Genomic DNA, 13,365 nt, shown 5'->3' with positions numbered 1-13,365 from the left:
AATTGGATGATTTGTGTAGCTCATTAATTCGAAGAGCTGGAATTCTTAAAGAATACAAGAATGTAGCTCCAATTTGAAATATTAAAAATAATATCTCTTTGATTCACTTCTGAATAGTGTAATTTATAAAAAAAGGTATTAAAAATAAATATTTTCATGGCTCAGTTGGTTGACAACTTGTTCAAGTACACTGTAGCATATATGCAACATCGACCATGAAAGGGGTAAATATCAATAATGTGATATATGTAGATCAGAGAGAGATAATAATTATAGTAGAGGAAAGTTTAATTTAAAACAAAATTCTATCTCTTGTAGATTCAATTATCTCACCAACAAATCAAATCTTAAAATCAATTAGACTCATACCTTTTATCTGACATATTCTACTACCCCATTACTACATTCCAAAATTAACATTTCAACTAATATATGATTTCAATCGATATAATTTTTCAACAACTTTCAATTTACAATTTGTAAATCCTTTAGCCCCTAGTCTATAATCAAAACGAAACAGATTACTCCAGACCAACAATTCCTTATTTAAGAAACCAATCTTAGAAATTCTATTGTCCTATTGCAATAATTCAAAACCAATACCCACAGCCAAATCTTCCAATAAAACCTAGTTTTCAATTCAAAACAAAAGGATCTCCCAGACTTACGCTTCTTCATAAAAAATTCTACACCCAAACCTTCCAATAATCCCTAATTGACAATTTTGTAAACTTCCACAGACATCCCCTTGATCTAGCGACAAGAAAAAAAAAAAAAAAAGAAAAACAAAAAAAAGACGAAGAGAAACGTCTAATCAAAGTTTCGCGATTGGCATCAGATTCAGCGTGCCTGTCGATCATCCTCGGCCGCAAATGAAATCGGAAGAAGAGTTGGACGTTGGCACCGGATGAAAGGCCGGCGCGCCAAAGGCCTGGGTCGTCCCCACGGCGGGTGGGCTCGGGGTTCTTAAAAAGTCAATTTCACGGGGGCGAACGGCCAAAGGGGATCGACAGGTTGATCGCGCGAAATCCTCCCTTGTCTGTCCCGTGGCGGCGTGGGTTTTTACAGGCGCGGCGGGCAAACGAGAGTGGAGGAGAAAGGTCGGGAGAGCAGCGTAAGCGAGCGCCACCCCATCATATTGATCGTGGCCGGCTGCACAACATGGCGCCGGGGGTGGCGTTCGCGATCGGCTTGATCCTCGTCGTCGGACAGCTGAAGGAAGGGCCGGGCACCCTCGCGAAGACCTTCACCTTCCCCGAATATCCGTACAAGGAGACTACCAAGAATGTAAGTCGTCCCAGCTGTTTGCCGAGAAATCCGTGGCTCGAGGAACGCGGCTCCTAACGCATCGAGGAGCGAGGTTATGGTCGAGCGAGGTGTTGTTTTGAGGGGTGGCGAAGAGGGGTCGAGAAGAAGAAGCTGCCGTGGTTTTTACGATGCGGAGAAAAGAAAAAAAAACAAAAAAAAAAAAGAATAGAAAATATCTCGTGTTATTCTACGTATGCTCGAGGAAGTTTTGTAAACGTTGGTTCGCTGTTCTACCCAGTTCTTTCTTTTTTTTTTTTAGTTTCTCTTTGTTTGTTCTTTTTTTTTTTGATTAGTTGTGACTGTCGAAACGGAATTGTTGGAATTGTTGGACGAACGAAAACCATGTAAATGGGGTGTTTTATGTAGGGTTGGAATTTTACAACGGATCTCCGTGATATCCTTAGCAGTGACGCGCGATGCTCGAGGAGGATTACTTCGCGTCGATCCGGGGATCCCCCATGGGGGACGTAACAAGGGTGATTTCGTGATTTCGCTATGGGGGTAAAATCGATTTGGCATTAACCCGAAGACAGTTAAGGTACTCCGGGGCGTACTTCGCTGCTGTCACTCCATGATACGTGTATATATGTATATGTGTATCACTAGTTTCTCGAGAAATTGATATCGTAATCACACCTGATTTCCGGTTGAGTTTGTATCTTTAACGCAGAATGTAATTCTCTAAAGTTTCATTTATTTATTTTCGCTTATTTCGCAATAATAGAACAGCGCGAGCCTCGTATCAGTGAATAGTCTTCCACGGAGAGAAAGAGAAAATTCTCTTCAGAGAAAATTAAACGCGCCAGCCGTACGCGAGTAATAGAACTCAGACGAGTATTAATTGAGGTTAATCTTCGAACAACGCACGAACCAATTGTTACGAGCGATTTTATGTGGTTATTGTGCGCGAGAGCAGCTTATATTTTCCGCCGCGTGCCGCGAGACTCTTCGACTCTACGTCAATCAGAATATTTCCTCGCTTGAAATAGCCCAATAATGGTATCAACGAGCTGACGTTACGTGTAGAAATTCGCTGTGCCTTGCTATTTATTTATCTATTCTGTTTGGAAATTATCGAGTTAGATAGCTAGAATAAATTCTTCTTGCTTTTATTTAATAATTTCGAAAGTTTTGTGTCGAGATATATCTAAATTATCATTGAAAAATTTTTAGCTTGGAATTGAAAAAAAAAATATATATATATATATATGTATCTACACTGTGTTCTATAAATGTGACGATTTGAATGCAAAGGCACAGAGCTAATTTCTACGTCTAATATATTTTAACATTAGACGAGCCCCAAGGGTTCATTTCCACGTGTTTGTAATACAAACGTTGGTCGCAGGAACTTCTCTTCAGGCAATTCGAGCAGGCTTGCGAGGAGAGCGGCGCTTGTAAGATGCTACTGCCAGAAAGGAGCGGCATTGCCAAAACGAAATGCATTCGCGAATGCGTGTCACCGTCCTGTTACAAAGAGATCTACTTGTTCGACCAGGTATATAACCATCGATTCGAGTTTCGTTCAAATTTCCCACCCCGTATCCGTACGCACTGCCCGAGCGTGTCTGATTTCAGCTAGAGGAGGGCGAGATCGACGTGAGATTGAACTCTTTCAAGGGTTGCTTCATGCAGCGCAACGGCCGACCGCGAAAATAACGAAAAAAAAAGCGTTGCCAGCGAGCGAAAGAAGCTGAAAGAGGAGGGCCAAGCGCGGCTCGGGCGAACTTTTTACCACGGCGAATGCAAATCCTAAGCGACAGACGCACCGCGCGAACTGCGTCCGACCAGTTACCGAATAACGCAGAAAGAAACCACCAGAGATGAAGAAAAAGAAGAAGAAGAAGAAGAAGAAAAAAAAAATGACAATTTTTAAGATACACTATATCCAGCTGGGGCATTTAGAACGCGGAGTGCAATCAAGCTACTTAGCAAACAATACAACAGATACAGATACGAACTAATATAAATCTATTTCAGGATCACGCTGAAGCGCACGCGTTATACCACGCGGACGAATTAAATTCGTCCCACGAATTGATGTTTTTCTACTTTTTGTACGCACGTAATTTAAACATGTTACAATGTTATCGAGCAACGTTGCACGGATCGAATAAACTGTTAAAGCAAAGCCTCCCCGTTGTTCACGTTACACTCACGTAGCAAGATCCTCCTACCTAATTGTCGTACCGTGATAACTATAATAAGAAGTATAGACACCGAGTTGTCTCCTGTTAGCTAACAATAAGCAAAGGAAAAGATCGTGGTCGTCAACTCACCGCGTAGAGAAGATTGTAGAACGCCGCGTCGCTTCTCGAGTCTTTCACCGCGTTGACGTAGTTGTTGATCTGATCGAGAGCCTCCTCGAACGGTGTTTTGCAAAGAGATCGCGCGTTCCACGGTCCTTCGTCGGCGCGGTATCTTTCGCGATAGCGGAGCCAAGTTGAAACGAAATCCAGAAAGTGGCAGGTTACCCGGCGCGTTTGTAGGATGTTAGATACGATATCGTAGTTGCTCATCAGCGTGCAAATGTGGTACATCAACGGCTCCACGCGTCTGTGGCAAAATTTGAGGATGGCCTGCAGGCACTGGTACACGACGTCTCTTTGCGTCGGGTCACTCTGTGAACAGAAACACGATCGTATTATTAAAACTAACGCGCAAGCGACACAGTCAGACTAATTTATCTTCTGGCAGGAAATTTTTAGATTTTGCATTTCCAAATTAATTTCCAAATATTTGGACGTCAAGCTTCATATTACCGAGAGAGAAATCTCAAGTTCCAAATTAATTTTAAAACGAAGGTGTCGTAATTTTAATTTAATTTAATTGATCTTCCAATCGCAGCGCTTCAATTATGAAGAAAATTATTGTTAATTTATTGTTCGTTCTTTCAATCAAGTAATGTCAATTAAACAGGCAAGTTGCTTGAAAATCAACGGATTCGATTAAAATACCAGCACTAACTCTTTCGTGAACGATATGAAGGGTCTCGTAGAGATTGATCACACCCTCGGCCCGATCGGCCGGGATCTCGTCTAGCCTGACAGGTGATCCGTCAATATTTTGAGTTAAAAGTTCCAGCGCGAGTTGCATTCCATTGATCGACGAGTGAACGGACCTCCTCGTATTTAACAGCAAATCGGCTAAGCTCTGCACGTCAATCGTCACCGGCTTATCACGCTGGAAAAACACGTCGTCCGACGTATAATCGACGGCCGACAACGCGGCAATCTATTATTTACGAACGTGGCGTTCTCGCACCTGAATCGACGATTGTCCCTGGCTGTGCACGATAAACGCGAGAAGCTTCAAACAGACGGCGGACAGTTCCGGCGTTTCCAGGGAGAAACCCTGAACGAGCAACTCCTCCAAAAAGCACGGCGTCGTGCAATACCTCTCGAGAACTGTCGGAAGACGGAAAAAAGGAGCGTGGAATTATTTTTCTCCACTTGAAGTCGTATTTGGTATTTATCGTGGGCGAGCGTCTCGCTGATATATGTACTTGCGAATGGCTTGATCGTCGCGGACGTGACCAGCAACGCGTACGATTGCATTATTGCCAGTGTCCTCAGCTTCAAGTCCGCCTCCCGGCGTAGAACGATCGCTACGAGATTGTCCGCGCACCGAATCCTGATGCTGCACGACAACGAGTCCGGAATGGACACGTTGGTTAATTCCAACACCGCTTTCACTTGCTCGTCTATCGAAGATATTGTTTAATTTCCGTCTTTTCAGACATTTTTCTCGATACGACTGGTGACGGTGTTTGATATTTAATTATATTAATTTGCACTTTGTCTCAATATTTTTGTGGTCAGTAAGATTCAAGTAAGTCACGACGAGCGTACATCTTTTCGCTGTGATCGATCATTGACAGGAAATTAAATTTTTTTAAAATTCGTAATAATTATTTTTATAGCTTCGTTTTGTATTTTATATATTCTTCGTGATAATGAAATTAAAATAAGTTAAAAATTACAAAATCGAGCGATTTGAGGCTTAATTGTTGCAATGTCCGGTAGCTTAATAAACCTAAACGTTGATGTTAATGAGGTTACGTTCAAGACATTGTCTTAAAAATTCGAAATGCAACATAAGAGATCAATAATTACAGGACACATGTAATGATGATCTATTGGCAAATTTTTAAAACTGTTGATCGCTAGATTTACTAATTAAAATTTCTAATATTAAAATTTCAAATTTGCATTTCTCTGTTAATTCACCGATCACTCGAAACAAAATTTTTTCAAAATTCTCGTCGATGAAAGTGTTGATTAATGATCCTTAGTCACTTCAATACACATCATCGTCAATAAGAATTTTGAAATTTGTGTGAACAAAATAACATCCATCGTTCAATAATTGACGTGGATACGTGTACAGCTTCAGAGAAGAATACCTTTCAATGGTTGATAAGTTGAAAGAAGTTTAGGCAACATGTGCCAAGCAATCTCTGCAATTTCCCTGGCATTGTCCAGCCGTATCATCTCTCTAATTCCTTTCATCGCCAGGCTGATTATTTTATCGGAATATCCAGTTTGTATGACAAGCTATTTGCCAAAAGAAATTACATCGGATTATCTCACCATGTGCATCAGCCTCGCAAACTCCCATCGAGCCCATTAAAGCGAACGTGTATGATTACCAATAGAAAATGTTGCACAACTTTCCCGCAATCTATAGCCAATAAAGGCTTGATGTCTCCGTCAGACTCAATCAACCATAGCTCCATCGCTCTGTTTCGAAGATCCTTTGGGAATTCACGGCAATTCAAGCAATAATGCAGCAGGTCTATGTGATGAGTGTAACAGTCGTTCAGGTTGGAATATTGCAACGCAGCTGCCAATCGTTTCACGGCTCTGTCGTAATCCTGTACCGACCGCGGTGATGGATGCGATACGGACGCGACGGCAAACAGAAACCATAAAACTTTTAAAATTTGCGCCGGCGTCCGCTCGGATTTAGGGAGATTGACAGTCCTCGCGATCAGCGATTTCAAAGATATCATGTCGGCCCTACAATATTTTTCTATTCAAAATATCGTCGCGGCATGCGATAAAGAAGAAAGCACAATCGATTCTTGTACGTTTTATCCGTGGGTGAAATTTAACTCCGTAAGAATTGTACTTTCATATTGTGATTTCATGCACTAATGTCGTAGCAGTGTTATGAGACTGTATTTGTGTAATAAAATTGCAACATATGCACAATATATATTACAATAATATTCAAAATAGAATATTCATTTAAACAAGTATAGATAGTAGACAAAACAAGATTCAATTTCTACAATATTGTGTTTATAAAAGTTTATAAAATTCCAGTGTCTAGGTATTTGCAATTACTGCAAAGAATTTTGTAAATGTTTGTGCATTTACAGGAAATTAGAAGACTGCAGCTGATACCCATAATATCATAAGAGAAAAGCTACAAGTCTCTATAAATTTTCCAATCTAATAATAAGATATTCAATTCTATTTGTTCAATTTGACTGAATTTCTGAATGAAGATTTCTAAAGTAAAATAGGAAATAGATTGATTTTCAAAGTGAAATGAAGAATACACATACTGGAGTGAAATTTCACTAGTGATTTCTTTTCGTGTTAGATGCTAAGAGCTAATTTCGATTTACATACTCTTTGGTCCCGTGGAAGTGATAGTAAATCAACGTCATTAATGCAACTGCTCTGTTTTCTCCATCATGGACTATAACATTTTCCCATTGTTCACTATCTTTCGGAAGATCCAACAGTCCTCGGTGTATTAAATTTTCAAAGCTTATTTCTTGATTGGTAGATCGACAGATTGGCATCGATTTTTCAGCCAAAGTTGTTACGATTCGTGATAGTAGCACGCAAGTGCTCCGTCTTAAGATTTCTCTAAAAATATCAATGTTTTTTGCTAACAATATGGCTAAATGAAATGTGCACATACAAATGTGCATTATATAAAACATTTTGGAATTTCATTGACACTGACAGTAAATTCGAAACAAGTCTAAAAATGATATATTATGATGTTATCATAGTAAAAATGTACTAAATGTTATCATACTAAAAATTGATATCAGAAATTACAAGGTATTTAACCCTTAAATAGTATTAAATTATTATTTATTCATATATCATATATTTATTACTTGTTAAAAGTATTTAACTAGCCACAGTCCATTAATATATTAATATTCAGTCAATATTTTTAACTTATTAAAGCATGTATATTTAAAATAGTTATCCATGATGTATCCCAGTTTTCTACTAAATATATATACAATAAATATCTTCTATATATCTATGTCTGTGTCTAACTTTTATATACACACAACTATGTCTATATCTAACTTTTACATAGATTCAACTTTTATATAGATTCAAATTTCACCAATATAATCGTATCAATCGTATGAATAAAATCTCAAAATACAACACCCACAATACGTAGATACGTGTATGAAGGTTTCTTTATGGTAAATTGTGGAATACATTCGTGAACCATTATACGTGACATCGCGTTACCAAACGAATCCCAGGTTGTTCATGAAACTTACGGAAGCCTAGTGGTTAACAGCAAGAAGTACTTGAGATATCCGTTGGCGGTCAAGTGGTTTGACAAGTTGTCGCGACCGCAACTACTGCTCAACTTGTAAAGGTTGTTCAGACAAGTCACGAGGTTCCTGTGGAATTTGACCCTGTCCGATTCATTTGACTCCATGGTCTGCAGGACGGGAATAAAAGGGCCTTTGACGCTCGTGTAATTAAATATATGTGGCTATCGGAGCGATCGAACTTACTTTAACGTACGGTACCAACGTGTTCATCGTTACAATGCGAATTGTCTTTGTCATCGTTACTTTGAATTTCGACATTTTGTCGGCTAATTCTCGACCGTCATCTTCCGCGGTACATAATCTGGATGAAACGAACTTTTTGTATCTTCTATTCTATGGTTTCGAATTTTGTGATGACTCTTATTTCCTTGAAACTATTTCTAATGGCATTAGTATTGGGATCAAGCCACTTGAGAAATTATTTCTATTGATAGTGACAGGTATTTGGATAACGAATTGATGTTCTATGTTTAAGAGAGAGTTATTTAAGTCTTTTAAACCTAAACAAAGTCAAACTTACTTCAACTCCAAGAGAATGATAAAACTTGCAATTATAAAATGTTGCGCGTGAAAATTCTAATTTCATAATAAAGAAATTAAAGCATTTAATTATTTGTACAACAAATTGCTATTCCATGTTTAGAAAATTCAACTACCAATGAATATTCAAGAATTGGGCAGAAATTTGCAGATTACTATTACAACTAGAATAAACTATAACGTAGTGAATAATTTCAAGCTTCCAATTATAAAATGGAATTATACATTAAGATTCTTCTACTCGTTACTGTATTCAAACTTTCGATTTCATTATATTCGTTGTAGTAATAATAATTAGAATTTTTCATTTAATGAAAGAAACAAAATTAATATTAGCGACTTCAATAAACTTTTTTTTTTCAATTTATATGACCAGTTATAGGAAACACATAATTTTACCGTGTGGCAGAGGCGCAAACGGCGCACAATGCATCCGCAGCGTCCGAAACCGAACTGTCGTCGTCGCTGTACTCGACAATCTCTTTCATTAAATCGAGAGCTTTATGGGACAGTTCGTACACGTCATCGTCCCATTCATCCTCAGCGTCGACATTTTCAAGAACAAGTATCAATAGCATGATGGAAGAGAATTTTATCTTTTGATTCCAAGGATCTTCCAAGATCAAAGATTTTAAGAGGATCAATACTTGTCGTGGTACACAAACTACATCGAAATCCACGTGAAATTCTACCGCTCTAAAAATGATTACATTTGCACGTAATATTTCATAGAATTTCATTTAATAAAATTCGTTCTCTGATATATTTATTATATATATTATGTAAAACAATTTGTTATAATACGTTTGTTAATGAAAAATTTACTGCACAAAATTTTACTGTGTATCTTTAGCAGAAGATTTATCGCATAAAATATACATAGAATTTAAATAATATACAGAATTTTGTATTAAACAAAAGTTATTAATAAATATACAATATTAAATATACAAAACCTTGCACAGTAAAATTTTTAATAATAAATTCTTTCACTAAATTTTGTTACAGAGAACTTTTTTACAGGAAATAAATTCACCTTTGAAGTATATTGTGGATAATTGAAATGAATCTTTCTAGCACTTGGGTTTCTTTGCAACGAGATTTCACGATGCAAACTGTAACTTTCAAAATTGCGTCCATGGCGTCCGTGGCTACGTGATTATCGTAAAATTTTCGATATACGATTATCAAATCCAGAAAATCGAGGATACATCTATTAATGAAATTTATGAGAAGTTGAAGTTTTCAAGAAAAGAATTATTAACTCTCTTTGCGTTAAATTGTTTATTGTGAAACATACGGAAGCAGACGATCAGTGGGAGTTTGTAGGAGTTCGAATATAGTTGAGAGTATATCGAACTTGATCAATTTTGAAAGTACCGCCTCCCTGCTCGCAGCGCCACCACTTTTGAATAAGTTCGTTATTCGTTCGATGCACGTAATCTATGAAAAATTTCGTTCTTCCTAATCGATTTTCTCACGTTTACATTGATAATTTTTGACAATAATCGTAACACATTGCATTCCGTGACACCCGTTTCGAAAATAAAGATAGCAAAAACCTTTATTCTAAAATTTCAATCGTATTCTTGTAATATCCCTCGTTGAAATATTATCGATTAAATATGTTTAAATCTCCCATATTGTAATACATTCATGTTCTATTAAGCAACTATTGGCGCTCTAATTAAAAGAATAAATATTTCCGAGAAATCTGAAGTTCCCGGTGATGTGTAATTTTCAACTAAATGAATACGTTTCAACTCAATTTCGTACGACGCTGCAAATCGGACATAACCGTATATGAATTTCGAATGAAATAAACGTACCTGAGAATGTTTATCGTGCAGCATTAGTCTCTCCTTCATGTTCACTAGCAGGATATCGATATTCTCAACGTTTAACCGAAACAGAGGCTCCATTTCTCACAGATAATTGAAATTTTACGCGGAAGAAAACGGAACGAGCGTCCTACCTCGCGGCCACTTTCTTTCAAACTGCTTGTCGAGCCAATGCGCATGCGCGTGGAACCCGCGCGCTGCTGCGTAAAATTCAAATAGTGTTTTCGTCTAGTTTCCAATCTCAAAGCATCTAACGTATATATAACTTGAAGAGAACAGATTCATTAATCGGATATTCTCGATCGATGGTTACTATTTATTTTATTTCAAACGTTATTATAAATTATAATACAAATACAATAAGTATAATTATAATATATTATAAATGTTAAACAATCCTGAGTAATTACTCTACATAAGAGATAATGAATCGTATTGTTATCGATAATTTTCTTCTTCCTCCTTCCTTTTTTTTTTCCTTTTTGTTGTAATTCGCTTCTCTCGACGCCGATCACGCGGTGCCGAGAGGCATCCTCACTGGAACGAACCGCGACAATATATAATATAGAATACAATAATAATAACATATAATATAAACAATCCACTTTCATAGGGAAGGGGTTAATTCTAAGTTATTTATATTTTTTTCCTTGCTTCTTAAATTCAAAAACATCATAAACTATACAGTATTAACATCAAAAAATGATAATATCGCGCGATCCGACAGAAAACATTTACACAATGAGAGAATGCGGTAATACACAGTGCAATGTGACAACGCCGTATTATATTCAATTATGTGCAGAATCTATACATAACAAGAGCGAAACAAGCGTACGGATATTTTCGACTACAAAGAATTAACGGAGAAACAGTGCAAAAAAAAGAGAGAGAAAAAGAAAGGGGAGAAACGACAGAAATTAGAGAATAAATCTTGCGACCTCCTATCTTCTCTTACCACGGCGAAATCCCGTCATTCTTTTTTCCTCGTTTTAACGTACTAACGCTTTGCGTCTTTACAAAACAAAATAAAAATAATATAATAATAATATAATAATATAATAATATTATAATAATAATAATAATAATAATAGTCACGAACAACTTGTTAACAAATGAAAGAAGAAAAAGAAAAAGAAAATAATTGAAGCCTCCCTAGAAGACGAACTTTGAGCCGATCGTCGATTAAAATTAGTCCCCACGTAAAGTCACAGGATGACGAACAACAGATCTGACGATTGTACGAAATCATTTCATTCTTTTCTTCCTACTAAAACGCAAACGCAACGATCTTCACGGATTATTTGTCAGTACACTTTCACACTGATACACTTATGCGTTACATTTCGTTAACTACCACGACACTTGCATATATGACTCGCATTACAGTAGATTGTTAATTATTCGAACTTTGATTTGGTCTCATTGATTTGGATATGTTTAGAGATTCCTGTATTCGAGAACGTGGTATGAATAATATCATGTCAAGTTAATTACTGCTAATTCGTTCGAATAGTCAATACTCTACTGTATTTCCATTGCATCTGCCGCTTTCTTCCTCGTTTCTCGTCTTTTAGAGAATGTTCTAAAAATATATTTCAGATGATCACTGTATCATAATCTCAATGAAAATTTCTTTCTCAAAATATTCACCGTATAATTCCGATCTAATTGTCGAAGAACTTACTGAATTTTAAAATAGACTTCGTCAAAAAGAAATAGCTTCTTCATGTCATTGTTTCATAAACATTTATAAATTTCTACGAAATTCTATTTTTCAAAGAACTGTTTATATTATACAAGCAGTTATACGTGTAAAATTTGCTTGTGCAAATGTATCTGTATACATTATGGGAGTGAGTCTTAACGAAGCATCAAACAAAAAAAGAAAAAAAAAAAAAAAAAGGAAAAGACATAGAATGATCTTTAAAAACAAAAAAAAGAACGTTGCTCGTTGATTAATAATCGTAACGATAATAGTAACGAATAACGTTGACGAGAAACGACAGATAGCTGAAATAATGCCCCAGAAACGCACGTCGCTCGCGGAAATCGAAACGACTACTACTTGGTCCTACGGGGGGGAAAAAAGTGTTTCACGTATCGAAAGTCTAAATGCGTATCAAACGACTAGCCTCGTCGAGTGGCGGCCTGGTAAACGGTAGTAAAAATTCCATTGGATATAAATGGGGAAGAAAAAACAGTCCCTTCGAAAAAGCACCTATCGTTCGCGATAGGCGTTCAACCGTAAAGCAGAATTTGCGAGCCTCGCGCGGGATCTGAGCCTCGTTTCGGCTATTGAATCATGTTTACCTGATAAACATGCTCAATATCGTTACGTTACGACGAGCACGACCCCAGGCGATCCTATTAATTGACGCGAACATTTGCTCCATTTTACCGTCGAAGCTCTATTTGCTATGGCAGTGACGAGATGTCAGCAAATTGTAAAAATTTATTGATATAGTCAGAAGTGGGAGAAAATGCTGAAAAATGCTGTATGTTTCGATGAGTGCACAAATGCAGAAGTGGAAATACGAATGTAGGTCTTCCTCGAAGACTATAACCAGCAATAGGCCTAGCACCATTTAAACATAATAATTGTAGTGTTTAATGAAAGAAAGGCCTTAGGAATAAGAGTCACTTACTATTACTTATTGCACTTATTAAACAATTCCATATTCTTGATAATTTCATTGACACGGCATAAGTTGCCAGAGTTGGGCATATAATTGTTCAAGTGAAATTCGTTACTCTATTACTTCATCTTCGACGATGAAAATAAATTATTAGTTTCAATTTTATTTGAAATTAAATTTATTATTCGAATGTCTATCACATGTATATACATTATCAATTGAAATTATCATTTGAAAGTAAATTTCTGAAACAAAATATTGGAATTTATTCTTGTTTTGAAATTGATTTACTTCTGTTGCTTTCAAGCAATCATTTGTCTTTTTTTATTTCATTTCAAACAAAGATTGAAGAGGACCTGAGTATCCTGTGGCCTTTCTTGCATGCAACAGTACGTGAAAATTAATTTGTATTGCTATTTCCCTT

The 13,365-nt window shown here is 36.9% G+C and overlaps 2 protein-coding genes across 2 annotated transcripts; one reads left to right on the top strand and one right to left on the bottom strand.

The window, feature by feature from the left end:
• The first annotated feature begins 1,133 nt into the window (after window positions 1-1,133).
• On the top strand, window positions 1,134-3,439 carry LOC122526828. The gene is made up of 3 exons (XM_043650391.1): window positions 1,134-1,287; window positions 2,657-2,806; window positions 2,887-3,439. Exons 1-3 carry the CDS (start codon window positions 1,162-1,164, stop codon window positions 2,965-2,967), a joined length of 357 nt encoding a protein of 118 aa, XP_043506326.1. The 5' UTR covers window positions 1,134-1,161; the 3' UTR covers window positions 2,968-3,439.
• On the bottom strand, window positions 3,366-10,495 carry LOC122526827. The gene is made up of 14 exons (XM_043650390.1): window positions 10,291-10,495; window positions 9,762-9,904; window positions 9,498-9,674; window positions 8,861-9,157; window positions 8,105-8,222; window positions 7,862-8,028; window positions 6,951-7,193; window positions 5,960-6,329; window positions 5,714-5,864; window positions 4,814-5,011; window positions 4,573-4,715; window positions 4,276-4,491; window positions 3,588-3,929; window positions 3,366-3,506 (listed from the first exon to the last, which is right to left on the bottom strand). The coding sequence occupies exons 1-14, from the start codon at window positions 10,381-10,383 to the stop codon at window positions 3,486-3,488; spliced, it is 2,679 nt and encodes an 892-aa protein (XP_043506325.1). The 5' UTR covers window positions 10,384-10,495; the 3' UTR covers window positions 3,366-3,485.
• Between the last annotated feature and the right edge of the window lie 2,870 nt (window positions 10,496-13,365).

The sequence above is a fragment of the Frieseomelitta varia genome, unplaced genomic scaffold (genome assembly GCF_011392965.1).
Source record: "Frieseomelitta varia isolate USP_RPSP 00005682 unplaced genomic scaffold, Fvar_1.2 scaffold_196, whole genome shotgun sequence".
In the NCBI taxonomy this organism is placed as follows: Eukaryota; Metazoa; Arthropoda; class Insecta; order Hymenoptera; family Apidae; genus Frieseomelitta; species Frieseomelitta varia.
Note: the sequence above shows the minus strand (reverse complement) of the source record. Positions and strands in the feature narration are given on the sequence as shown.